The sequence below is a fragment of the Panicum virgatum genome, chromosome 2K (assembly GCF_016808335.1).
Source record: "Panicum virgatum strain AP13 chromosome 2K, P.virgatum_v5, whole genome shotgun sequence".
Lineage (NCBI taxonomy): Eukaryota > Viridiplantae > Streptophyta > Magnoliopsida > Poales > Poaceae > Panicum > Panicum virgatum.
In genome coordinates, this window is record NC_053137.1 from 48,215,545 (window position 1) to 48,241,036 (window position 25,492).

Sequence of the window (25,492 nt, forward strand, 5' to 3'; positions counted from 1 at the left end):
GCCCTGGCTCGCCGGGAACAGGCGCCGCCGTCGCCCCTCCCCCTCCTCTGTTTTGGTCGCGGGGGAGAGGAAGAAGAAAGGCGATTTTGCCTTTAGGCCCCTGCCTTTCTTTCTTTTCTTTTATGAACCCTTTTCCCTTTAGATCTTTTTCCAAAAGAAGACCTCCTTCTTTTCCCTTTTAAAGAATAAACCCCTCCACCGTGAAAACATTAATTCTAAATAAACCCCTGCCCTTTTTCAGAGTAACCCGTGTATTTCTAGGAATTGCAACCAAGTCCTTTCTCTTTCAAAATAATTACAAACAGGTCCCTGAATCCTTATTTAACCCTAAACCCCTCTTCGTCCTATCATTTCATGCGCCAAAAATCCTCCAATCGCCCTGAAACTTTACTACGCCATTTCTAATGTAATTTTGGCCATGCCATTAGAAAACCGCCTAAAAATATTACTCCTGTCTCCATATCTTAATTGTTTCCGATTCAAGCTCAACGATAAAATCTTTATTTCTTTTTCTTGATTATGCGCTTGCTTGTGTGCGTCGTAGATCACGGCGTGAATGAGGTAGAACCCGTCGACGAGCAGTACTGCGAGCAAGTGAACGCGGACCAGTTCTGCGACCCCGAACCCGAAGGACATTACCTCGATAAGGACTTCCCGGAAGGCTTTGAGAACGGCAAGTTTAATCTCGCCCTTTGATGCATGTTTTGTCCCAGTTTTTATAAACACAACCTATTGGCCTATTTTACAAAACTGCATGGGTTTTACCTGCTGAAAACACGGTCGGATAGCCACCCCTTAATTTGTTATAATTATTCCTTGACCACCTAGATTAATGTCTGAATGTGTTCTGTTTGGACGTTAATTGCCGCTAGAACACTTAGGACCTTAAACACGGTACAACTTGTTTTATAAAAAGAAAATATGTGAGTGTGTGGGAAGGGAAAATGTGGAGTTTTCGAAAGATGAGTTTAGACGGGATGGATGGCACTTTTGTGTGAATTGCCGAATAGTGTGCTCGTACCTGTGTGGTTGAGCAAGGTTGGGAGATATCCATCTTGTCACAATTAAGGACCGAGTTGATGTGTCATCTTGCCTAACTCCACTATCGTGCAAACCACTCGACCGTTGTATGGGCAACGGCTTAGCATAAACACCACTAGTTAGTCTGATAGCCATCAGGAGAGCTGAGAGCAACAGGTGATCAAGGAGAAGGGATAAGCTCTGTGTGACTTATGCCCCAGTTAAACCTCGGTGATAGGACGATGGCGCCTTGATGGATCCCGTGGTGGCTAGTCAGATCTAGCTAAGGTGGGTAATGGCTTTGTTGGGATCTGCACCGACACTATGGTGATCGTGCTGTGGTACCCCGCTTGTGGGTAAAGTTGCACACCTCTGCAGAGTTAAAATCTATTCGAATAGCCGTGCCCACGGTACTGGGTGAGTTACGGTTTGGTCACACAACTAGTGTTTCTTCTGGGAATGATTGGGCTGGTGTGAGTTGTTTTGGAAAAAGTATCCGGCAGCTGTGCCGTGTGCTACGGCGGATGAGGAGTCCGGTAGCAATCTAAAACTTGAATCCTGTGTGGATCAACCCTACGTGTTACTCGGTGTGAGAAAGTTGCTTTGAAAATCCTTTTCTTGCAAATGAACCACTGCATAAAAACTTGCTTTCTGCAAATTAGACCCTAGCCTTATCCTTGATTTACCCTGTGCATTATATTCTGTTTATATCCCCTCCGTGGGTGTGGTTGCACTTGCTGAGTACGTTCGTACTCACCCCTTTTTCTAATTTTTAAAGAGGAAGATCCAGACTTCGTTCCCGAAGACGTTGAGTAGGGGTTCCGTCTTGCACCCAACCTTGCCTGTGGATAGGGTCACCCACAGAAAGCTCCGTATGGCGCAAGACTCTGATGACCTCTTCGTAGTTAATATCATTGTGTGGGTTTTAGTTGTTATCCTCGCGATAGTGACGCTTCACTGCCCATTACCGTGTAGAGTTGTACGCTGATGTACCATCTGATGTAATAAATGTGTTATCAGCCTCCTGGGACTGATATTGTATCACATTTAAGTCTTCTCTTATGAGGGGGCGCTTCAGTCCTTCATAGGATTCCCATCAATTTCATGCATAGAACAATAAAGTAAAGTATTTCATCATGCTATTATTGTGATCAAAATAGAACATGTAGAGGGGGAAATCCACTTGCCTTCCTCGTTTAATTGCTGGTTCTCTTCCTCGTATACTTGTTTTTGCTCTCCCTCGAACGGCACGTCATCTACACGATCACACAAGCAAAACAAACAAGACAAAATAAGAAACAGTACAAAAATAGTAAAAACATAACTGAATAAGCTGAGAAAGAAATAGAGCATGATGCAAGGATCGTGTGAGTGCAAGAATCGTTGAAAATAGAGTTAAAACGTAAAAGATATGGCTAGAACAAGATTTTAGGGACTTGTTTGCGAGAGATATGAACTTCCAGGGGCTAGTTCTGAAGAAACCAGGGACTAGAACCTAATTAAACCCATAAACCGAGGGTCCAGAGTGTAAAACTAAGGTCCAGGGACGGCGGGCATAAAAACTAGAAAAGACAGGGGTTTAAACAAAAGAAACTGGACCTAAAACTAATTACTTTTGAACTACTCCGGACTGCAGGTTGATTACTAGAAACACATGATCTCTTTAGAAAAAAGCCACTGGTTGACCGGTATGGATCTGGATTGACTCGGGCTAGGGTGGTTCTGATCCGTTCGATCTTGATCCAACGGCTATAGGCGGCTCGCGGCTCAGCTCGACTCGGCTTGGGGAGAGCGGCGGCTCGGGTAGGCGGCGCTTTGCGCCGGCGACTGGCGGAGGCGGCCGCAGACCGCCGGAGCTCACCGAAAATAGTGCTCCGGGGCTCGGTTCGCGACGAGGTTTGGCGGGGAAGCAAGCGCGTGCGTCGGGGAGGACGATGGCGTCGACGGCGGGACCGTGCGAGGCCGGGAGGGCGGTGCGCCACGGTGCACGGCGGCGGCAGGCGGCGAAGCTCGCCGGGGTGGCCGAAACCGGCGTCCCGGTGCTCGGCTTTGCGTGCAGAAAGGCCGTAGGGGTCGAGAGGGCGATGCCGAACATGAGGGTGAGGTTGACGAGGTGGTGCAGAGGCCGGGGTGAGCCCACGGCGGCGAGGCGTGGCCGCGGAACTCCGGCGAGCAATCACCGGCGCGGGGAGGCGCGGACCCGAGGGGAAACGGGCGGGCGATGGTTCCTACCCCCGCGTGAAGCTTCGGCGGCGGTCGTAGTCGAAGAAGATGTGGCGGAGCGGCAGATCGACGACGAGCTCGAGCTCAGGGATGGCGGCGGCGTTGCGGTGTGAGAGGGTGGAGCAGAGAAGAACGAGGGCGAGGAAAGGAGGTGTGGCGGGCTCGAGCGCGGCTTTTGTAGTCCGAGGAAGGGGAGAGGAAGGGCCAGCGGGGATGGGATAGGGCGGAGCTCGGTGGCCGGCCGTAGTGGCCATTAAAGCGCTCGGTGGGGTGGCCGTTGCAGAGGAACAGAAGAGGGATGCGGGGAGGCGAAGCTAGTGCTCCACTGAGCATTGAAGGGGAGCGAAGAGGGAGGGAAGAGGAGGCGTGCGGCCGTGGGGAGGGAGAAGGCCGGCGGCGTCGGCATGGGGAGGGGAACCGGCTGGAGGTAGGAGGAGGTGCCGACAGGCAGGCCCCACCTGGCGGTGAGAGAGAGGGAGACGAGGGGAAGGTGGGCTGGCGTAGGGGTTGGGCCGTCTGGGCCTTGCGGGAAAAGAAGAGAGGGGAGGGAGTGATGTGGGCTGGGCTGGGAAGAGAGAAGAAAGAAGTTTTTCTTTTTTTTAACACAAACTTCATTTGAATAAATTCATTTGAAAACAAACTCAATTTGAATTTTGGGTGTTACAATAAATCCGTGTGAGAACCGGGAGTCCGATCCGACTTCATGGCTGTCGCCTTCCCGATTGCGTTTGATTATTTATAGATGCACCCACAAGGCATGCATTGCATAAACTCCTCATCTGTCAGAAATCTCAGTGCAGACTTTGTTGGTGCATTTAGGCCATGGACTTTGATGCGAAGAGCAAGACCATAGTACGAACAAACAAGACGAAAGGGTGTTGAAGACATATAAGAGGAAGGGGCGTGGGCAAAATCTGCCAGTGATATCTGAAGAACTCATCTTCGAGATCCTTGTTCGGCTGCCTGTTCAAGCTCTAGTGCGGTTCAAATCAGTTTGCAAGGCCTGGCATGCCATCATCTCCGACCCATTATTCGCAAGCAAGAGCAAAGGCCGTCCTTCCTCATCACCCCTCATACCTTGGACAGGGTGATCGACGGTGAGGCCTGGCCGACCACATTCTCCAACAGCATCTCCTTCTACCTGTGGCAGGAGGGCCAGAAGGATGCGAGTCTCGTGCATTCGACGGATTTCCATGGTGAGTTTGGGTCGGTTTACCCTATGTCCCACTGTGACGGGCTTGTGATGATCCCTACCGATACCAAGGTGTATGTGTTAAACCCGGCCATAGGTGATGTCCTCAAGCTGCCTGATGGCCACAAGGACGATGACGTTCCAATCCATTCTGTCGGTTTGGGCCTTGACCTTCGTACCAACAAGTACAAGGTTGTCCGCTCCTTTTACCGTTCTGTTGATTATTCAGAGAAAACTTACGACGCTGGTATGGAAGTCTTTACACTTGGTGGTGACGATATTGATTCTTGCTGGAGGAGTACTGTTAATGATCCGCCGTACCCAATTGAGTCTCAGATCCCGACGTACTTCAAGGGGTCTATGTATTGGGACGTATGTGAAGACCTTCTCGAAAGCCCCCCTCAAGGTTTCCTCAAATTCATTTTAGAAGATGAAACATTTAGTTTCATATGTTACCCATGTGTTCGATCAAAAGGGGACGACGTAGTTGTGCTAGGTGGACAATTGTGGCTAGCTCAAAGTCTTCCAACACAAATGGTGATCTGGGCGTTACCGTCCGGTAACAGTCATCGTTGGGTTCAACTCTATGCTATTAACTTGTTAGAGGCATGGATGTTCAAACCGATTTTGGGCACGCAGAAAGATGGCATACTTGTTCGGAGAGGTAATTCTCTCTACCGCTGTGGTGAGGAAGAGGAACTTAGACAGGCAAGAGAAGTGGTTTGTGCGCATCAGGTCACCTACAAGAATCCGACAGCAGGCTCCTTCATTTTTGAGGCACATGATGTCTTCTATTTCAACATAACTCCCTACGCGGAGAGTCTTGTTCGAGTGACAAAGTCTAGACTACCTGCTGCCGTGTCTGCTCCAGGAGAATGACTACTTTTCCATCCATGTTGTAATAATAGGAGTGAACATCTAGTAGAAAGCTTTTGTTATGATCGTCGATCTGTTTTAGATATGCTTTGTGTCCAACAGTGGAGTATATTGTATCGATCCAAATGGTTAGTGCTTACCCGGTATATTTGGTTTGCATGTATTGGCATCTCCGATCTAGAATTTGATCGTTTCTAAACCTTTTAAAAGCTGCTGGACTTTTTAGCATGTTGTTCATGTAATACTCAAAATCCGGTGTTAAATTGTTTTTTAAGCAACAATATCTATTATCTTAATACAATAGTGTTAAAAGAAGTCACTATATTTGCCGGGGGTTTAGAAATTCTCTTGTTAATCTAAAAAAAAGTATTTGTACTGTGGTCTAAATTCATAAAAGAGTCCATATCAAACGTGATTTAAGATATTAGATTATTAGTATAAAATGGAAGAATATACACATAATTACTACTTATGGTTTTGGTGGCAAGAGAGGGACTCTGCAGGGAGTGGAGAAACGAGGGTATGCATCCTATGCTAATGAGAGCTTGTTCATCTGGCTTATTCAGCCCCAGCTAATAGTATTTTTCTCTCACAATAAATCAACATTATCTACGCTAGTATTATTTTTCTCTCGGAGATATTGAGCAACTATGAAAAATATTGAGCAATTTGCCTACTTACCTCACGGTCATGGCCTTGGCCCAGTTCTGAGACAATCCCCTACTTACAACATGGTCGTGGTCAAGCAAACAAACAACAATAGTGAATTCGCCCGCAGGTTTTCAGGCAAATCCGGCTACAACTGCAACATTACCCACGAGGCCATGATGATTTACAGGTTAACAAATCTGGCAATGGCGTCGTCCTGCGCGACGGCGTCGGCGCACGCCAAGTCGACGAAGTGGAAGCAGTGGCCCTGCCCGGCCACCTCCAGCACCTCCACCTCCCCGGCCCACCCGTTGGAACCGAGCCCCTCGGCGTACGCGCGGCCGCGGTCGCGGAGCACGTCCTTCTCCGCGAGGCACACGAGCACGCGAGCCGCCGCAGCCCCGGCGCGCCGGCCGCCAGCGGGTTGATCCGGGGTTCGTCCACGCCCGTGGTGCCCGGGCACACCACGCGCCACATGGCCACCACGCTTCGCGCCATGGCGGGGTCCGTCTCCTCCGACGCCACCCTGCCGGCGCCCAGGAAGTAAGGGTGGACGACGACGGCGCTGCTGATCCGGGCGCCGCGGGGGAGGGGCTCGGCGCCGGCACGCATCGCCATGTGGTGCGCGATGTTGGCGCCGGCGCTCTCGCCGCCGACGCTGAGGCGGGAGAAGTCGCCGCGGTCGGCGAGCCAGGGCTCCTCCTCCTCGCCGCCGGATCCGGCTCCGGCGGCGTGGGAGGCCACCCAGCACAGCGCCCGCCAAGAGTCGTCGTAGGCGGCGGGGAGCGGGTGCTCGGGCGCCAGGCGGTACTCGACGGAGACGACGATGGCGCGGGTCCGCGCGGCGAGGGAGGTGAGGTACGCGTGGAAGACGAAGTTGAAGGCGGTGTGGAGGCAGAAGCCGCCGCCGTGGAAGTAGACGAGGATTGGGAGCTTCCTCCTGCTCCCGCCGTCGTCTTCGGTTGCCGGCGGGAGGTAGAGGCGGACGGCGACGATGGGGGAGATGGCGCGGTCCTTGGAGGCGACGCCCGTGGCGGCGTCCGTGGAGGCTGGGACGGGGTCGGAGCCGAAGTAGCGCTCCACGCGGCCGCTCTTGTAGACGCGGATGAACTGCGCCATCTCGAAGACGACCTCGTCGTCGCTGGCGCCGGAGCCGGCCATGGTGGGGGGCGGGGTGTGGGTGCCGGAACCGGATCCGCTGCAGTTACCTCCCCTGCAGTTGGGTCACTGCCACGTGGGCCCCATGCGTGGGGTCGGCCTAGGCGAGGAGATGGAAGTGCGGTCGCCGCAGGTTGCACGTCTTCATTCTCCTCGCACCGCGCTAAGGATGGCAACGGGTCGGGTTCGGATCGGGTGGAGTCTCCGTGCACCCAAAACCGAAACCCGAAATCGAAACCCGAAACCGATTCGGGTGGAAATCCATCACCAAAACCAAACCCGCGGATACCCGAAACCCGAATGGATACCCGAAACCTGCAGATAAATATACACATATTCACATGAATAAACAAGATGCAACAAATAATAAATATTTTCATGACTCAACTTTCAATAAATTTAATAGTCTAAGTAAACAAATTATCATTAACATATTATAAAACATGAGTTTTAATTCCAAATAATTTATTTCGGATATCCATTGGATATCCACGGGTGGAAACCAAAACCCGAAACCGAACCCGAACCCGAACCTGAAAACCGTGGGTGAAAAACCAACACCAAACCCGAAACCCGAAAACCCGAAACCCGCGGATACCCGCACCGAACCCGATCCGCTGCCATCTCTGCACCGCGCACCAAGCCACCAGCGGTTGGTTGGTGTGTGTGGGTTGAATGCGGGAGGCGTTGACAGATCAGCGGCCTAGAGTGTGTGGTTGGGCTCGATTGAGCCGGGCCCATGAGGCCCACGTCTCTTTCTAGAATGATGTGGCCCATATTCAGTGTGGAGTTGTTGGTTGGTTCCAAAGGTCAGCTCCGTCACGTGCTCACGGGCCACGGTTGCGCCGAGGCGGCGGCGGCGGAAGGGGGCGACGCCGTCACGCCGATATCGCCGCCGCACCTGCACGGTGGGCCTAGTCAAGTAGATCCAAGTCCTGAAGTAGGTAGGCTGCTAGAACCAAAGAGTGAGAGGGTCTTCGAGTTCGGTGACCCCTTGTGCGACACAGCTTTCCGATCTCTCCAACGCCATGTCTGACATCGGCGCCGGCGGCGGTGACGAGGTCATCCTCGACGCGCCTGGCTTCATCCGCGTGTACAGGAGCGGCCGCGTCGAGCGCTTCCTGCCGGTGGACTTCGCCCCGCCCTCCACCGACGCCGCCACCGGCGTCGCCTCCAAGGACGTCCCCATCCTTCCGGAAGCCGGCGTGTCGGCGCGCGTCTACCTCCCGGCGCCCCGCTCCTCCGGAGGCTACGGCGGCATGCTCCCCGTCCTGGTGCTCTTCCACGGCGGCGGGTTCTGCCTCGGCTCCGCGTTCGACCCCAGGGTGCACGCCCACGCCAACCGCCTCGCCGCGGCGGCCGGCGCGATCGTCGTGTCGGTCGATTACCGCCTCGCGCCGGAGCACCCGGTCCCCGCGATCTACGGGGACGCGTGGGCGGCGCTCCAGTGGGTGGCCGCGCACGCCGCGGGTCAGGGGCCCGAGCCCTGGCTGGCCGCGCACGCGGACCTCGGCCGCGTCCACGTCGGTGGCGAGAGCGCGGGCGCCAACATCGCGCACCACGCCGCGATGCGCGCCGGCGCCGAGGACCTGGGCCACGGCGTCAAGCTGAGCTCGCTCGTGCTGATCCACCCCTACTTCCTGGGGGGCCACAGCTCCGAGACGGACGAGATGGGCATGGTGTTGCTCCGCGAGCTCGTCCGGCTGTGGCCGGTGGTGTGCCCGGGCACGAGCGGGTGTGATGACGACCCGTTGATCAACCCGATGGCGGAGGGCGCGCCCAACCTCGCTAGCTTGGGGTGCCGGCGCGTGCTGGTTTGCCTTGGGGGAAAGGACCCGATGAGGGGTAGAGGAAGTCTGTATTGTGAGAAGTTGAAGGGAAGTGGTTGGTGCGGGGAGGTGGAGGACTGGGAGGCACATGGCCAGGGGCACGGTTTCCATTTCTTGCGTCCAACGAGCGCAGAGGCGGAGGCGCAAGTCGGTGTCATTGCTGAGTTTCTAAGCTATGGATGACATCTCTGTTTATCCACTACACACGGCAATGGTGAATTGTTCTCGAATTTGTATCTGATTACATTTTTGGTCCTGTGTTTTGTTTAAGAACATGCTTTGTTTGATGGTTTTCACATAGATATGTCCAGCCTATACAGACTATATGGGTGCTTTACATTGGTGTTGAATTATAGTTAGTCTATGATCCTATTCTTATGTACATATGCCAAAGTCTATGAAAGCTTTGGGGGGGGGGGGGGTATCATATTCTCAAATTTTAATACAAATGAAGCTCTAGCCAAAATTAACTGAGCTATATTAAATTTACCTTAAGGCTAATGTTTACCATCACAAGTCTCTGATTTGTTATACTTATGCTATGTGTATTTGCTATGCTTGACTTGCATTTATTAAAAATCATAGTATCGCTAACATTCTCTTCAGTACACCCCCGGTGACCTTGTTGCATGACATGAGCAATACAAGCACACGTGAGGTTTCTCACAGTAGTGCAATCTTCCTGCACAAATTGGAGAAACATCTTTTAGTCTCACCTGCAACAGTCCAGGAGCAGCCACCTCGATGGATCATGACCGCAACATTTGTAAACGGATCAGTGTATGATGAATTTCTCTTGGACCAACTTATTTGATGATATGCCTTATGTTGATATCCACCTTCAGATATCCCAGCCTCCCAGGCATGCAGTTTTGTTTGCCGTACAAGGCATGCATGATGTCTTGGTCAATCTTTCACTTCCATTTCCGCGTCGATGGGGCTTTGAGCAGTGCTTCCTTGACTTGTCCTTTTTGCTTTCATTGACCAAACACAAGTCTCATCTTCCAAAGAGCATACTGTTTGAGCAAGCAATAAGCTACATATGAAGATGTTGTGATATGCATGAATGGAATGGTGTTGGTAGAATTTACAGAGAAATGCTATAGCAACTTGGTCTGTTGTTGCAGTGTCAACTATGAGTTAGGTTGACCATGGTGCGTATATCTTATCATCTTGGTGTGTTCATTGACTCATGAGGGAATCAACGTTATCGAAAAAGAACTGCTTGAGAAATTGACTCAAGTGGTGCCAGTAGCCAAATTAGGCAGCAAATTCACATACCTAGTAATTATTATTGTCGGTACCCTGTAGCAGAGATACCCACTCTTACTGTGGCAAAGTAGGACCCGCGTAGTTATCCATAACTGCGCAGAAAGGACGGAGTAGCCAGGCCCCACGGGTCAGGCTCTTCCCTCACCAGGCCAACGGCCCCGGACCCGTTCCCCGCCTGAGGATGGGTCCGGAGACGCCACGTGTCTCTAAGGAAGGGAAGCTCCGAGCTGACAGCCGAGGCCTCGGACCCCCCCCATAGGGGTCCGGGACCTCCTGCGTCCGTCCGGACCCCCCTTACCGCATGGAGGTCCGAAACCGCCACGTGTCCCGGAGGCACGGGCTCGTGCGCGAGTCTTCCGCTGGGAGACTCGCCCACCCACCGCATTTAATGCGGTGGGTTGAGGCGTGCTCTGTCGCCGCGGCACGCGGGACAACCTTTGTCAGATCTCACTGTGCACCGCGTATTACCAAGGTGCACAGTGCAGCCGCCTGTGCCGCACCCGCGCAGAGCCCGTCTGCAGCATTAAATGGATACGACGGCACGACACTTTTCCATCATGCCGCCTACGCCGCAAGCTACACAGCCCGCGTAGCTACATGGCAGGCGACGCCACCGGCTATGTCTGGCATCGTTCCCGACAAGACAGCGCCTGGACATGATGAGCGAGAGATCTCCTTTGCCTGCGACGCCATAATGTATGAACAGTACGTTATTTTATACTATATCGTTGGGCCCACCAGTCGGGGACCCAACAGCCATGTACGCGCCTCCCTTGAGATATAAAAGGGAGGCGCTCGCTGTGCACTGGGAAGCTCTCCAGACACACACAAGTTCTCGCGAACTCTCTCTCTCTCGGGAAGGCAATACAATACACAGTGGACGTAGGGTATTACGCTCCGGCGGCCCGAACCACTCTAATCCTGCGGTGTTCATCGTGTTCTTGAGAGAGATCGAACTAGGACTAGCTAACCCCCGAGTACGCACCCTCTGGTCTAGGGCGGGTGCCTTCCGCCACCCAGCTGTGGTTTGCAGCAGACACGTGGCGGCTCCGGACCACCCCACGGTCCCGGACCCGTCCCCTGGTTGGGAAAGGTCCAGGAGCACCACGTGTTCCGGAAGAAGCAGGCGCTCAGCCCGAACAGCCGGAGGCTCCGGACATCCCGTGGAGGTCCGGATCCCCGCGGAATCCCGGAGACCCGGACCCCCCATGGGGTCTCGGACCCCCTGTATAGTAACCGGACCCCTCACCAAGGGAAGGAATCGACACCGCGGGGTGGTCCGGAGCCGCCACGTGTCTGCAAGCACAGACACGTATATAAGGCCGTTTGGTCTCCATATTAAGGCTCACCTACCACTGCATTCATTGCGGCAGGAGGACGTCCGTATTGATGTAGCAGAAGCCGAGGCGATTCTTTGACCAGGGGCACTATTGATCGCGTATTACCAAGATGTATAGTGGAGCTGCTGGCGCCGCCCACGCCGCGCCTGTCAGTCTGCCATAACAGATGGATACGACGGCTCGGCTTCACCCATTATGACGCCTACATAATAGCCTCAACAGGTCACGCCGCAAGCTACGTTCCCCCAACGGGCACCTTGCTGACGGGACAAGAGAATACCTCCCTTCGTCAGAGGGTCAGCAGGGCATGGAAGCATATCGGAGGAACGATTCGCAACCACTGTAGCCATTTAAGTACTCTGCGCAGTATGCTACACAGTCACGTTGGGCCCACCTGTCGGGGCCTCAACGTCCTATGTATTCGCACCCCTTGGTCTATAAAAGGGGGGCGTCCGCTAGAAGAAAACTCAGGCTGGGTGAAAGCCAAGACCCGGCAGAGGATAGGTTCATACACAACCAAGATCAATACCTCTCCCAGTGGATGTAGGGTATTACGCTCCGGCGGCCCGAACCACTCTAGATCGTGTGTTCTTGTGTGCTTATCTCAGAGCTAGATTAGCCCAATCGTCTAGTACTTCCCCGAGTACTCCCTCTCTGGGAATAGGCGGGTGCGTTCCGCCACCCGGCTGTGGGTACCCTAGAAATCCCGCAACAATTATATCGAATTTCTTGCATTTGTGAGTTATTTGCAAATCTTACACAATATTTATAAAGACATATGAAATGAAGTTCAGTCAGATATGAATGAATTTCCTTTGAAACCATCGCTTGCTTCCCTACAATTCTAACATCTAACTGCTAACATGATAGGTTCTCATGATAAATAGTGTTGATATCATGTACCTACCTTTTTTGTCCTCAAATCATGTAGCAAGTTCCATTGTCTCATGCGAATATTGGTTCACCTAAGTTTGGGCTATTTGTTGTACTATTTTTAAATCTTAATGACTTAATCTTTATTCAAAAATCACAACGAGTGAGACTAGATAATAGGCTGTCCACTGATGAATGGAGTAAATTAGATCTATTTGAATTTTCCTCGCACTGGAGTATTTCTACTAGACACAGAAGGTGGTATAATCATGTAACTTTTTGGGGGCAAAAGGGTGCTCTTATGCTAAGTACTGGATCTGCAACACTTGCTTTGCACAATATAATTCATCCTTTTGTTCTTTGCTTCCTTTGAGAAATTAACAATCTATTCTTTCTATCCTATGGAAACACAATACATTGAATTTGATTACTTTTAGCCTATGGAAATCTGAAAGTCTACAGCTTGTCCCTCATTGCGCTGAGCAAAAAAAAATGATGACCTTTTTTTGTCAATTCATTTGATGCAGAGAGTAGTATATAGTCATTTGTGCATATTAGGAATGGACATACCTCACCAATGACGCAACAGCTCTAGATTTAATAACAAAGCTGGCATAAATCAAATTTAATCTGCTATTCTGGTTGTTTTCCAATAGCTGTGTGATGTTCAAAGTCAATTTCTGCAACAGCGCAGATTCTTCCTGATTTTAACCTGAAATAGCTTAATAGCTATACAGGCAATCTTGGTATCTTAGTAAATCAGCATGAATTTGGTCACCTTTGATAGTGTTGCATAATTGTCGCAAGCAGCGAGCTAGATCAGGTTGAAAATTTGATATAGAGCACAAAGCTTGTTTTCTTTTGGTTTCAAACGTGGAGACATGCGATCTTGGTATCTTAGTCAATCAGCATGAATTTAGTCACCTTTGACAGGGTTTCATAATTGTCGCAAGCTAGATCAGGTTGAAAAACTTGAAATAAAGCACAAATGTTTTCTTTTGGTTTCAAACATGGAGTTGCTGCAGTTTCCTTTTCCTAGCAGCGCCTTCAGGGCATTAGTAGATCCCTTTGCTCAAGGGCAACTGAGAAAGGGATGTCTTCCCTACAAAGAGATACATGTCTCACACAAATGCAAACATCTCAGTCATCACAATAAAGAAAAACCACACTTTCCTTTTTAGAATTCCACATTGTTTGTTTTCTAACAAGAAAAATGCATTTAATATATTAGGTTCATTTTTACATCCAAAGCAGAGCTTGGTTCAGTCTCAGCAACTCAATTTGTATTCAATATATCTTGCTCAATTTCTAATATTGTAAGCACTAAAAAAATACTTAACATAGTTCTTAGGTGACTATTTGTGTTTCTTTAAAACACATGATCGAACCACCCTCAACAATATTTCAAACTATTAACTTGTACGCATGCACTTGGGTTAAGTGTAGGCACCTTCTCATGAATGGAATATTTGACAGGCTGCCATCCTGGATACGGAGTTATCCCACGTTTAAGTTGCGCATAATGACTAACTCCTGAATGTATAGACCTTCTTGGAAACATCTCTTTTCTCTTTATATTTTGCCAGTTCCTGTGCCTGGCTATATCTTGAAATTTCTGATCTTAAAGCCTATTAATACTTGTTCTGTGCACACGTACTTCGCCATCCTGATTGTCCTTGGTGGAGTTCAATTGTGTTAAGCCTACACTTAGAGAGACTCAGAAATGGAGGAAGAAAAATCAATCCAACCACCAACTTATGGCAACCTTGTAACAATTCTTTCCATCGATGGTGGAGGGATTCGAGGAATCATTCCAGCTGTTGTTCTCACCTTTCTTGAATCAGAGTTGCAGGTAAAGCTGTAACTTTTCAATGTAGTTTCATGTATTGTATGATTGCCAAGGCAACACTAAGAATGGTCAGAGATATGACAGTTTTTTTTTTCACATGCTAGTTTAAAGTTCAACACATTTAGAATTGAACCAATTGACAAACAATGCCCCCATGAAGTCGATATTTCTGGAGAAGCATTGTTAACATAATCCTTAGTAGATTATGCCTTTCATATCTGAGTAAATCTTGAGTACCTATCGCAATTTGCATTACAGTCAGAATTAGGACTGCCCTCCTAATTTTCTAACACGCTAAATGTTCTCTTCATTGCTTCTCATGTAAAACTGTTCTGTCTAATTGATAAAGAAACTTGATGGAGAGGAAGCCCGGTTAGCAGATTACTTCGATGTCATTGCTGGGACCAGCACAGGAGGTCTTGTGACCTCAATGCTGGCTGCACCAAACAAGAAGAATAGACCGCTTTTTGCAGCCAAGGATATTCAAGCATTTTATATGAACCACGGTCCCAAAATTTTCCCACAGAAGAGGTGAATACATACCTTATTATTTTTGTTCGTTGGATTATAAAATTTTCTTGTCAAGATTTCCTCTCTCTTTCTTTAGGGGTCCGTTTGGTAGGATAATGAGGATATTCCGATCGCTGTCAGGACCTTCTTATGATGGTAAGTACCTTCATGAAGTTGTCAGAAAGAAGTTAGGAACCACCAGGCTGCACAAGACTTTAACTGATGTGGTAATACCAACTTTCGACATTAAACGGCTGCAACCAGTTATTTTCTCATCCTATGAGGTACGTCCCCCCGCCCCAAACCTCCACGGTGTTCCAATATTCCATACCTGAAAATATAGTACATTTGCTATGAATATACCATAGAAGTCAGAACCAAATAATTTAATCACGCAGGAAATGTCTAGTACTCAAAAATAAAATTCAGCTGTTGTTAGAATAAAGTGAAGGGTAGAGATTAAGGAATGAATAATAACAGGGCATCCATTGATCCTCCATGCTGCTTAAATGAAAATGAGAATTCTTTTTTTTCATATCATAGGTTAAGAATGACAAGTGCAACACAATGGATGCTCTACTATCAGATATTTGTATTAGCACATCAGCTGCTCCAACGTATTTACCTGCACACTACTTCAAGACAGAAGACTACCATGGGAACACCAAGGAGTTCCATCTTATTGATGGAGGAGTAGCTGCCAATAATCCGGTATGATATTTATCAGTAATTATGCATTAGTGAATGTCAGAAATTTTGCACTTCAATCATGATGCAAGATTGATAAATTGTTTCACAGTTCTTCTATGTCTAAAATCTTGCAAAGTATCAACATATTATGTGATTCAGAATTATAATAAGTTTGAACTTTTTAAGGAAACCTGATGCATCTTTCTGTTGTTTAGGCTTTAGTTGCCATCGGAGAAGTAACCAAGCAGATATTCAAGGAAAACCCAGATTTCTTCCCAATAAAACCTATGGATTATGGACGGTTTTTGGTCATTTCACTAGGCACAGGCTCAGCTAAGTTTGAAGCGAACTACAATGCACAAACGGCTAAATCATGGGGTGTGCTGGGTTGGTTGCTTGGTAGTGGATCCACTCCCCTGGTAGATATTTTCACACAAGCAAGTGCAGATATGGTGGATATCCATATCTCTGCTGTTTTCAAAGCTTTGCATTCTGAACAAAACTATCTGAGGATTCAGGTGGGTACACAAGAAACATTTTGTTTTGCAGAGCTAATAAATTAGCTATATCTGAAAGAGTGCTGCTTCGAAATAACAGGATGATACTCTACAAGGCACACTGTCCTCAGTTGATGTTGCAACCAAGGAAAACATGGAGAAGCTTGCCAGTATCGGAGATGCACTACTAAAGAAACCTGTCTCACGGGTAAACTTGGAGACTGGTCATATGGTACCTGCTTATCGTAGCACAGAGATGACCAATGAAGAAGCTCTAAAGAGGTGAGTTCTACTTCTGCACCTCCTACCAGTATATATATTGCATTAGTCATTGGAGCAACCAATACAAATGTACTTAGCAGTTCTAGAATTTGCAGATTTGCAAAGCTACTTTCGGATGAAAGGCGAATTCGCTGGGCAAGATCGCCAAAATGAAGAAAGTCCTGTCCGTTGTGTCCATATCCCAAGAATTCCTGATGACTTCATTCATTTATAAATTAGTTTATATGGTTTGTTGATACAAAGTTCTGCTGTAACACCATACAATATTGTGTAGGTGGTCATATCTACACCGCACATTTACGCTATTAGGATCTGCATGCTTTTTTGGCATGTAAAAAAAATGTAAACACACTAATATTGCTTTTGAATAAATATCATCATTTTATTACTTCTACCACTGGTTTGTTAGTATTAATGGTTTTATGTTTGCTAACGAGCGATGAGTGAAGAAAAGATTCCAGATTGGCCATGCCACTGAAACATTTGGAGCAGATAGATACCCAGCACTGCTGCATGGAACAAGTACCTGATACAATTTTGCTTCGCTTTCTTTATATAAATAGATTAACCTATCTTTGCTTTGTATAAACATGATGAGCTGCTTTTTCAGAAAGGTCGCTCTGCCTTTAGTACTTGCATAGCTTCTGCCGTTGGCCTTGGCGGAAAAAACATCAATTCCATTGGACTTGGAGAGTAAACAGACTAGACCAATGTATGCAAGGGGTTCATCATACTTTTCTGAATGGTTCATGTAAGAGGTTAATCTGTGAGTATTTTTCTTTGGCTTCTAATTGAAGTTTCATCTCTTATGTTTGCTGATTATATATAATTTATGTTAACACTCAGGTGTCCATGATCATGGTATAGTAACTTTATACCAAGTGGGGATTTCGTTACCATTGCAGTAACCAACGAGGACAACCTAGATAGTTGCAAGGGTCCTGGAAGCCGCCATTTTGATATGGATACAAACCGTCCATAGCCTTCCAAAACGAGGTAACCATGTGATGCTCTCCAAAACACTCATAAGCCCTACAACTAGCAGAAAAGGACATCTTGTATCCATCACCAACACCAACCGATCTCAGGCCACCGAAAGATCTTGCAATCTTATGAAGCGTAGGTCTATCATGCAACTTTAGAAATACAAAATCTGCCATGAACACATCTCTAGTCCTTTGTTATTATAGCTTGTCAGATGAGTGGGCAGAGACAGTCGGCATTTGGAATCAGAGTGGTGCTCCCTTTGTTTGGATGGCAGCAAAATATACTGCAATTAAGTACAAACTCGGAGCTGCAGACAGCCGGCCATGGCAGCATTTGACCCCTTGGTGACCCCAGGGCTGCATCCGATCGACCATCGTTCTGGAAAAGTGCATTTGACAGGTATTTCCAGCAATATAGTAATGTCGTTCGACAGGACAGGCCTGAACATTTTTTGGGAGCATGTTATTAGTGGCCTGCGCCGGTTGGGTGACATAAACCGTTGGTTGGATCCTGGCCTGGGTTTGTGACTTTACAACGCCGTCGCCGGCCATGTTGTGATCTAAGTATGTTTATTTTCCCTGGAACGCAGTAGGCTGGAAGGTGGCGAATGATGAAAAAGTGAGCTCCTAGGTCGAGGGAGCCAGGGCGCCGGCTAATGTGCGCGGCCGGTCAAAAGATGGCTTTGTGTTCGACGGAGCAGGATCCAGGCCGGGACACAGATGCCATGGCCGCCCCCCTCTGTTTGGTCAGAGCGGCGAAGATTCCCAGATTGTGCCATGCTAAGATGCAGTTGGTGCCAACCCTTTTTGTGAAATCTTTTGATGGCGACATGTTAGTAACTAATATCTTGCAACCTTTTTCCCCCATAACAGTTTACGTGCGCGTGCTGGTATCTTTCACATCAGTATGACAGTTTGCTCGCGCATGCGTCGTGCACATGAACATAGTATTTGACCGTAGGATTTTTACCATGTGAAACTAACCTCTCGATCCGTCGAAAATGACTCGCAACATGCACGGTGTCACGGGCACGGCGCTGAGTGGGACATCCATGGGCTGAGAACTTGAGACCCTTGAAGACACTTGCTTTCTGTTGTTTTTCATAGAGCTACTAGATTACCTTTCAGGCTCTGCCTCTCGTATAGACTACCATTTCTTTTGGTGCCACATTGGCACGAACCAGGGCACTTTATCTCCCTATAAATTGTCGCAGAGATCGCCGTCGGAATCAAACGCAACCCCAAGCTGAGAAGCTCAAGAAGAGCACTAGTGCTAGCGCCAGAGCACACAGCTACTGCCACTGCGGGCTGCGGCACTCACACACAGCTGATACTTAGATGGCCGGCCTCAGGGCGTCGTGCGCGTGCATTCTGATCATCCTGATCGTGTCCACCGGCGCCAAGGCGAGGAGGCTACAGGCGGAAACCCGCGCGGCCGAGGGGGAAGCATGCGGCGTGGGTGGTTGCCGTCGTCTCCCGGCAGCGCAAGGCCGGGCAGGCCTCGCGGCGGCGGCGACGACGACCAAGATGGCGACCACCGATGGCCGGCCCACGGCGCCCGGCCACAGCCCCGGGATCGGCAACAAGATTGCAGGGAACACCCGTTGAATGGCGGGGTCGTCAACAAGACCCCAACAATCTCCAAAAGTTTCTTTCTTTCGTTTGCTTCGCTTGGACAGATAAATTGTTAAGCCCTTGCATTGTCGTGGATGTACATTTTCCTCTGTTCGAATAAAGTTGCTCAGGTTTTGTACGGCCCCTGTGTTTTCTGTATAAAGTATGTACACGAGTCGATCATGCATAAGGTTATTATTTTCTGCTGCTTTCGAGCCCAAAAGGCCGAGCATCGCTGAGGTTGGAGATGAAGTGGCCGGCGGCCCATACATGGCAGCAGACCACAACGTGCACCGATGTACTCAAGTGCAAATCCTCTTGAAGTCTCGATTAATTTTTGTATGTACATGGCTGCATTATTATTGTCGTCCATGTCCACTAAAGAAACCTTACCATGCATGATTCTCAAAGCGTACGTGCGTGCTGCAACGATTACAAATAACCAATCAACGCCCTTTTTTATTGCACAAGTTCAACATAGCTTGGTGCATGAAGAATCTCAGGACTATAAATCTCCGAACTAATATCAGGGTACAGTTTGGTATCTCGGTTATGGTAGATTGAAAAGCATACATGAAAGACGAAATGAGAGATACTCCCACTTGGAACTAAGTTAGGAGCCACATGTAATGTCAGTGTCATTGCTTGTGTGAAGAATAAAATATCCTAAAGTTGCATGAGAGCATTTGCCGGCAGCCAGGTTGCCATGGCCGTCTTTATTAATGGTCTGTGGCGGCCTTTAGCGCAGTCCCAATGCAAACTCCACTTGTAGAGTCTTAAATCTCAAAAATGTTATCACAAAAAACTATATTTCTCAATGCAAAGTGTGTAATACGGAGTAGTAGTTTCTATACATAGAACCATTTATTGTTTTTCTTCCATCACAAGATCAATGGACTCCACGCCCCCCTCCACAACGCGAGTCCCCCTGGCTTCTTGGGCATTGAATGACGCGTAGACTTGAGGTTTTATCTAGAAATCAAGTCTTGTTTTTTTTTCTCTCTTCAATAATTAGGGTGCCACATCAGCAATATAGATGTATAACAAAAACCATGCACATAGAAAAGTCGAAACGACTAATCTATAATTTGGGACGGAGAGAGTAGGTTGATTTGTTTTCCAGTCACAACTTGCTATTCACGCATAAGGTTATACAAGTATAAGCAGCCTATTATGCATTTTTTCAGTTTTAGTAGTTCAAAAAAAAGGTGAAAGAATAAACATTCCTGTGGTTTTGAGTTTTGACTCCTGTAGAAGCATTTCAAACAAAAATTAAAGGATTCATCAATTCCTTTTTCCTGGAGAACGAAGCTGCTCTCCACTGGTACGTTCACTTTCTTTTGGCGCCATATAGTGGTGGTGCATACTACTAGGTCACTTTCCCTCCCTATAAATTGTGTTGGAGACTGCGGCTCAAATCAAGCTCAAACCCCAAGCTAATAAGAAGCTCGTGGCATCATCCTTCCTCTCTCAGACTCTCACTAACATCTCGCACGCACATACCCGCGTGCTTAGATGGCCGGTCCCAAGGCGTCGTGGGCGTGCATTCTGATCATAACGATCACCATGTCCAGCTGCGCCGCGTCCGGCGGAGCGAGGAGGCTGATAGAGGTGACCCGCACGGGCGGGGAAGCATGCCGGCCGGGTGGTTGCGGTGCCCTGGTAGACGAAGGCCGCGCGCAGGGCCTCGCGGTGGTGACGGCGAAGATGGTGACCATCGACGGCCGGCCCACGGCGCCTGGGCACAGCCCAGGGATGGGCAACAATATTGCGACACCCAAGCTCAAGGACTTGAATTAATAGAATACTTATATCAACAAGTTACAATTTTTTTTCGGAAGCCGATCTCGAAAAAACTCTAAAGTTAAACGTGCTTGGCCTATAGCAATTTCGAGATGGGTGACCGACCGGAAACTTCTTCCCGGGTGCGCACGAGTGAGCACAAAGTGCGCAGAAAAGACATGTGTTGGTCTGTGAGGGTAGTCTATGTCTTATAAAGCTGTCAGATGTAAGCGGGCCTGACCTCGGGGAGGCGGGACGTTACAGAATTGTATCAGAGCCGACTCTCGCGGTTTCACGGGCACGTACGGGCGTAAGTGCACGGGCATGTGGACGGGCACGTGGGGGCGCAGATGCCACCGGCATGTGCGCGGGCATCTGGGATGCGCCGTTGGCACTGGACGCACGGACGTCGCATAAGGACCGTTGGCGCTGGACGCACGGACGTCGCACATGGGCTGTTGGTACTGGACGTACGGGACGTGGCCAAGAGAGGACGTTCCTGACTTGAGATTGACCGACGATGACGTCGGTCTCTTAAGGGGGTGAGGATATGACACCCCGGTCCAAGGGCTTAATAGAATTGATAGAATAGTCATATCAATAAGTTGCAATTTCTTTTCCGGAAGCCGATCTCGAAAGAACTCTAAACTTAAGCATGCTTGGACTGGAGCAATTTCGGGATGGGTGACCGACCGGGAACTTCTTCCCGGGTCCTAAAAAACTGTCAGATGTAAGCGGGTCTGGCCTCGGAATGGCGGGACGTTACAAAGATTGCAAGCAACACCCGTTAGCTGAATGGATCATATCGTCATCAAGATATCAACACAGTCGTTTCTTCGTTCGATCGCTTTGGGATCGATCGGAGTCGACAGAGAAAAAAACTTCTCAAGGACCCCATCTTCTACGCATTACAAATGCAAGTTTCTTTGTTTTTTTTTCCTTGCTATTATTACTGTATGTACATGAGATACATAGTGCTTGTAGCCGTGTGTGATGGATGCATATTTTCTGTTCCTTTTGGATAAAGTTATTTAGGTTTTGTGCAGCTTTTATTTGTGCATCTATTGATCGTCTGGTATAAACTGCGAACACATCGTACTGTCACCATGCATGACGAAATATACTGATGTGATGTACCTGAGACTGTACATGAACACAACAAACTAGTTGTACGCGAATCGCACGTTCTGTAATTTTAGAAATTGGGTCTCAATTCGCAAGTCAATTTTACTCCTGACCCACATGTCAGTGACTTAGGTTGACCCCACATGTCATTGTGATAAAAATGTCAAATTCTGAAAGACTTGCGAATTTAGACCCAAATTTTGAAATCATAACATTACAAGTTTTCGTAAGGTGGATGCAATTTACTCCATGCTCACGGACGTTACAGTCTATTTGCATGGACGAATAATATAACGAATCCCTGTCCCCCTGTCCACGAAAGAAACGATGCATGATTCTGTCACCGTACGAGCAACAACGATTACGATAGAGCCCGACTTTTAATTCCTTACCGCAGTACAGAGTTAAACAAGTAATTAAGCTCGGTGCAATGAGGAATCTTGGGATAATATCTCTAAACTGATAGCTTGGCATCTTCTCCCATATAGTCCCATAGTAGATGGAAAAAGCAGCTTACTGCCTGCTGCGTACATCAGAGATCCTCTCCTCTCCTCTCCACTTGTTTTTCTCCGAGGTACTGGCATGAATATTCCAAAAGTTGGGCGCACTGGGAATCTAGCTTTGTCGTGGCCGTCTTTGACCCTCCCCGCGTGCCATCGGCCGTCGCAGCGTTCACCGGCCAGCATTGCATCATGCTAGGTCAAGCCATACGAGAAAAGGAAGATCTCTCCACCGGCCGGCCCTCTCTGGACCGTCGATCCATTGCCTCCCTGGACCAATTGGGCCTATAAAAATGCAGGCAGAAGCAGAGGCAGCCGGCCATCGTGTAGTACAGCCTGACACCCCGTGCCAAAGCCTCCAAGGAGATCTTTGCATTGGGGGGAAAAAGCGACGGCTCAGAGATGTCGTCCAAGGTATTTGATTGAATTCCTCCCTAAGTAGCAGTGTGAGACTCTTTTTTAATCAACTCCAAAGTTCGCTGAAAAACCCTTGCTTTTCAGTTCCGAATGTGCGTAATGTATGTGACTAGTACACGAGTCAAAAACTTTGGGCACGCCAAGAGCAAACTTGGGTTTTCTAGCGGTTTGGAAAAGGAGCACGGGAAAGGAAGGGCAGAGGAAGTTCCACCGCCCCAGGAGCCAACCAACAAAGCAGAGGAACAGAAGAATCTTTTGCGCACGAGCTCAGAGCAGCGAGGACGACACGGCGGCAAATCTAATGTGGCAACCTCTCTTCCTCCACTTCTCTTTTCCTATAATGATATGAACCGGATGGCGATGGACACTTCCAAGGCCTGTCGTGATAGACCACTGAGGCCTTGTTTGTTTAGATGCATAAAGTTTTGGGTGTAAAATATTGTAGCACTTTCGTTTATATTTGATAATTATTGTTCCGCTATGGGTTAACTAGGTTCAAAAGATTCGTCTCGCAAATTATAGTTAAACCGTGTAATTAGTTATTTTGTTTAATTATATTTAATATTTCATACATGCGTAGAAAAATTCGATGTGACAAGAAATCTTGTAAAGTTTTGAAATTTTGAAAGCAACTAAATAAGGCCTGAATCTGAATGTACTGTACTGCATTTCTTAAGTGGACCGAGAGAGTAACAGTACCGGTGATGGCCGTGTAAATGTGCTGTTCGCTGGCAGTTGCAGGCCTGGAGCTAGCCCTCTTCTGTTCCAGTGCACGGCGCACTGTTAGTTGGAGCTACTAATTATAAGAGTATTAAATATATTTAATAGTACTAAATATAGATTAATTATAAAACTAATTGAGAGTAATTCAATAGAGGAATCTATTAAGTCTGGCCTAATGAATCCATCATTAACATATATTTATTGTAGCACAATATTGTCAATTATAAACTAATTAGGTTTAATAAATTCGTCTCATGAATCAGCTCCATTTAAACACTTAAATTAAATTAGTATTATGTTCCATTTTTTTAGTAGCTGGTCTCACATTTTAAAAGTAACAGATATTTTACCCTAGGTACTTCTGAACACTTCATACTTTCAGCACCGTAGAATTTTATCAGATGTACGGCTCAGATTTTTTCAATCATTATAAAATTTCTATAATTTTATAATTAATATTTATTTAATAATTCTAATTGATGTCTAATCATCCGATGTGACAGGACTAAATGCTTCCGGGGCCTGGACATGCACGTGCTATAGCATGGTGATGTACCTCGGGCTCGGGTAAATCTTTCTGTAATATATATGGCACAGTCTGCTGTAGTGCTGTCTATTGGTACATGTGAAAAAGAAAAAAAGAAACAGAATGATGGAGTGGAGAAGGAAGCAAGGGCGTTGACGTTGTTGCCGCACAACGAAGGCATTTAACATGGTTTGGGCTTCAGATTTGGCCCACACTTGTAATTACAGTATCAGGCCCACTGCACTAGGCCCACTGAATGGTGTCCCGTTCTTTTTTTTTGAAAGCACCCAGAAGCACTGGGGAATCATGTAAGAACTCAGTCGGGCATCCACGCTGACTGCGCGCTAAGCGCAGATGGCCTGTTGGGAGGTTCAAGGACACGCCTACTGGAGCTTATGCACGCACACACCACACACCTATACACACGTACTCCGGTACTCCTCTGGGGATAAATCCTGTGCGCCACCTGGAAATTCATCGGGGGTCGAACCCGGGCAGGCAGCTCCGCCACTGCCGGAACTAGCCACTGGACCTTTGGTCCGTTCGCGCCCCGTCCTTTTCTGATCGATGGAAACCTAGGCTAAGACACGAGTAGGGTATGGACAGCATCCCCTTTAAAAAGAGAGAGAGGGGGTATGGACAGCATCCGTGCAGGCTGACCAAAAACAGATTAATAAAAAAAGAAAACAAATTAGCTCGCTCGTTCCTGTGGCTGCGCAGAGGTTGCTCTAACACTGCATTACCATACCATATTACCATTTACCCTGAAGAATCAATCCTTCCTTCCACCTTCAGAGACCTCGGACACCAGTACACCACCACCCTTGCCGGCCACTCACACTCACTCATCACGGCCCCCCATGCTCGCCGCTGCTGCCCTCCCACCCCAAATCATTTGAAGCCCGGAGGACACGGCCACATTGCAACTTACCAAGCCGCGCTGCCATTCGCTCACACACCCCACATGCGCCGTGTTTGTTTGCTTGCTCGCCTGCCTGCTGCTGCCTGCTGGGGCTGGGCGGGCGCCAACTACAATGAGATTCTCAGATTCTTTTGCCCGCTCAGCATTCAGCAATCAGCATGGAGATGCCAGCGCAAGGGGACTGCGCCGCCGCCTGCCTGCGCTGCGCCGCTGCCCAGCGGAGCAGCTTTGGCCGCTTACTCGCGGCGCCACACGCTGCGCCCAGGCTGCCGGGGGTGGCGGAACGCCCTGACATGTGGTGGCATCCTCAGCCGCCGGGTGTGATCGATTCGCTCTGTGCCCGTTTTCTATACGCGATAGATGGTGATGATAGGGGTCGGTCTTGTCCGTGGCGCTGGCCGAGGCCGAAGCGTGGGCAGAGTGGACAAGTGCTGGAGGCTGAATCTGTGGGTGCAAGGCAACTTGCGGCCTCTCAGCCGGTCGTTTCCTCCGGCAATAGTGCGCGCGGCTCTGATGCATATCCATGTGTTACTGATCCCTACTATGTTCCGATGATGTGCAGAGGATTCAATTCAGGTCAGATGTCTCTTCAGTGCAAAGAGAGAGAGAGAGAGAGAGATAAAGTCCAACCCTGATGC

General features: G+C 48.5%; 2 protein-coding genes and 1 pseudogene across 3 annotated transcripts; 2 read left to right on the forward strand and 1 right to left on the reverse strand.

Moving 5' to 3' along the window:
- Positions 1-5,865: 5,865 nt before the first annotated feature.
- On the reverse strand, positions 5,866-7,171 carry LOC120681456 (annotated as a pseudogene).
- A 639-nt stretch (positions 7,172-7,810) lies between these two features.
- On the forward strand, positions 7,811-9,330 carry LOC120681481 (2-hydroxyisoflavanone dehydratase-like). Its single transcript, XM_039962983.1, has one exon. The coding sequence runs from the start codon at positions 8,146-8,148 to the stop codon at positions 9,127-9,129; it is 984 nt and encodes a 327-aa protein (XP_039818917.1). The 5' UTR covers positions 7,811-8,145; the 3' UTR covers positions 9,130-9,330.
- Positions 9,026-16,646, forward strand: LOC120681465 (patatin-like protein 2). Of its 2 annotated transcripts, none has more exons than XM_039962972.1 (7): positions 9,026-9,160; positions 14,630-14,811; positions 14,888-15,074; positions 15,334-15,501; positions 15,696-15,998; positions 16,078-16,259; positions 16,355-16,646. In XM_039962972.1, the coding sequence occupies exons 1-7, from the start codon at positions 9,122-9,124 to the stop codon at positions 16,410-16,412; spliced, it is 1,119 nt and encodes a 372-aa protein (XP_039818906.1). In that variant the 5' UTR covers positions 9,026-9,121; the 3' UTR covers positions 16,413-16,646. The 2 variants fall into 2 exon arrangements, with proteins under 2 accessions (XP_039818906.1, XP_039818899.1); XM_039962965.1 differs by lacking the exon at positions 9,026-9,160 and adding an exon at positions 12,275-14,283 and having other exon boundaries at positions 16,355-16,644.
- Positions 16,647-25,492: the final 8,846 nt, after the last annotated feature.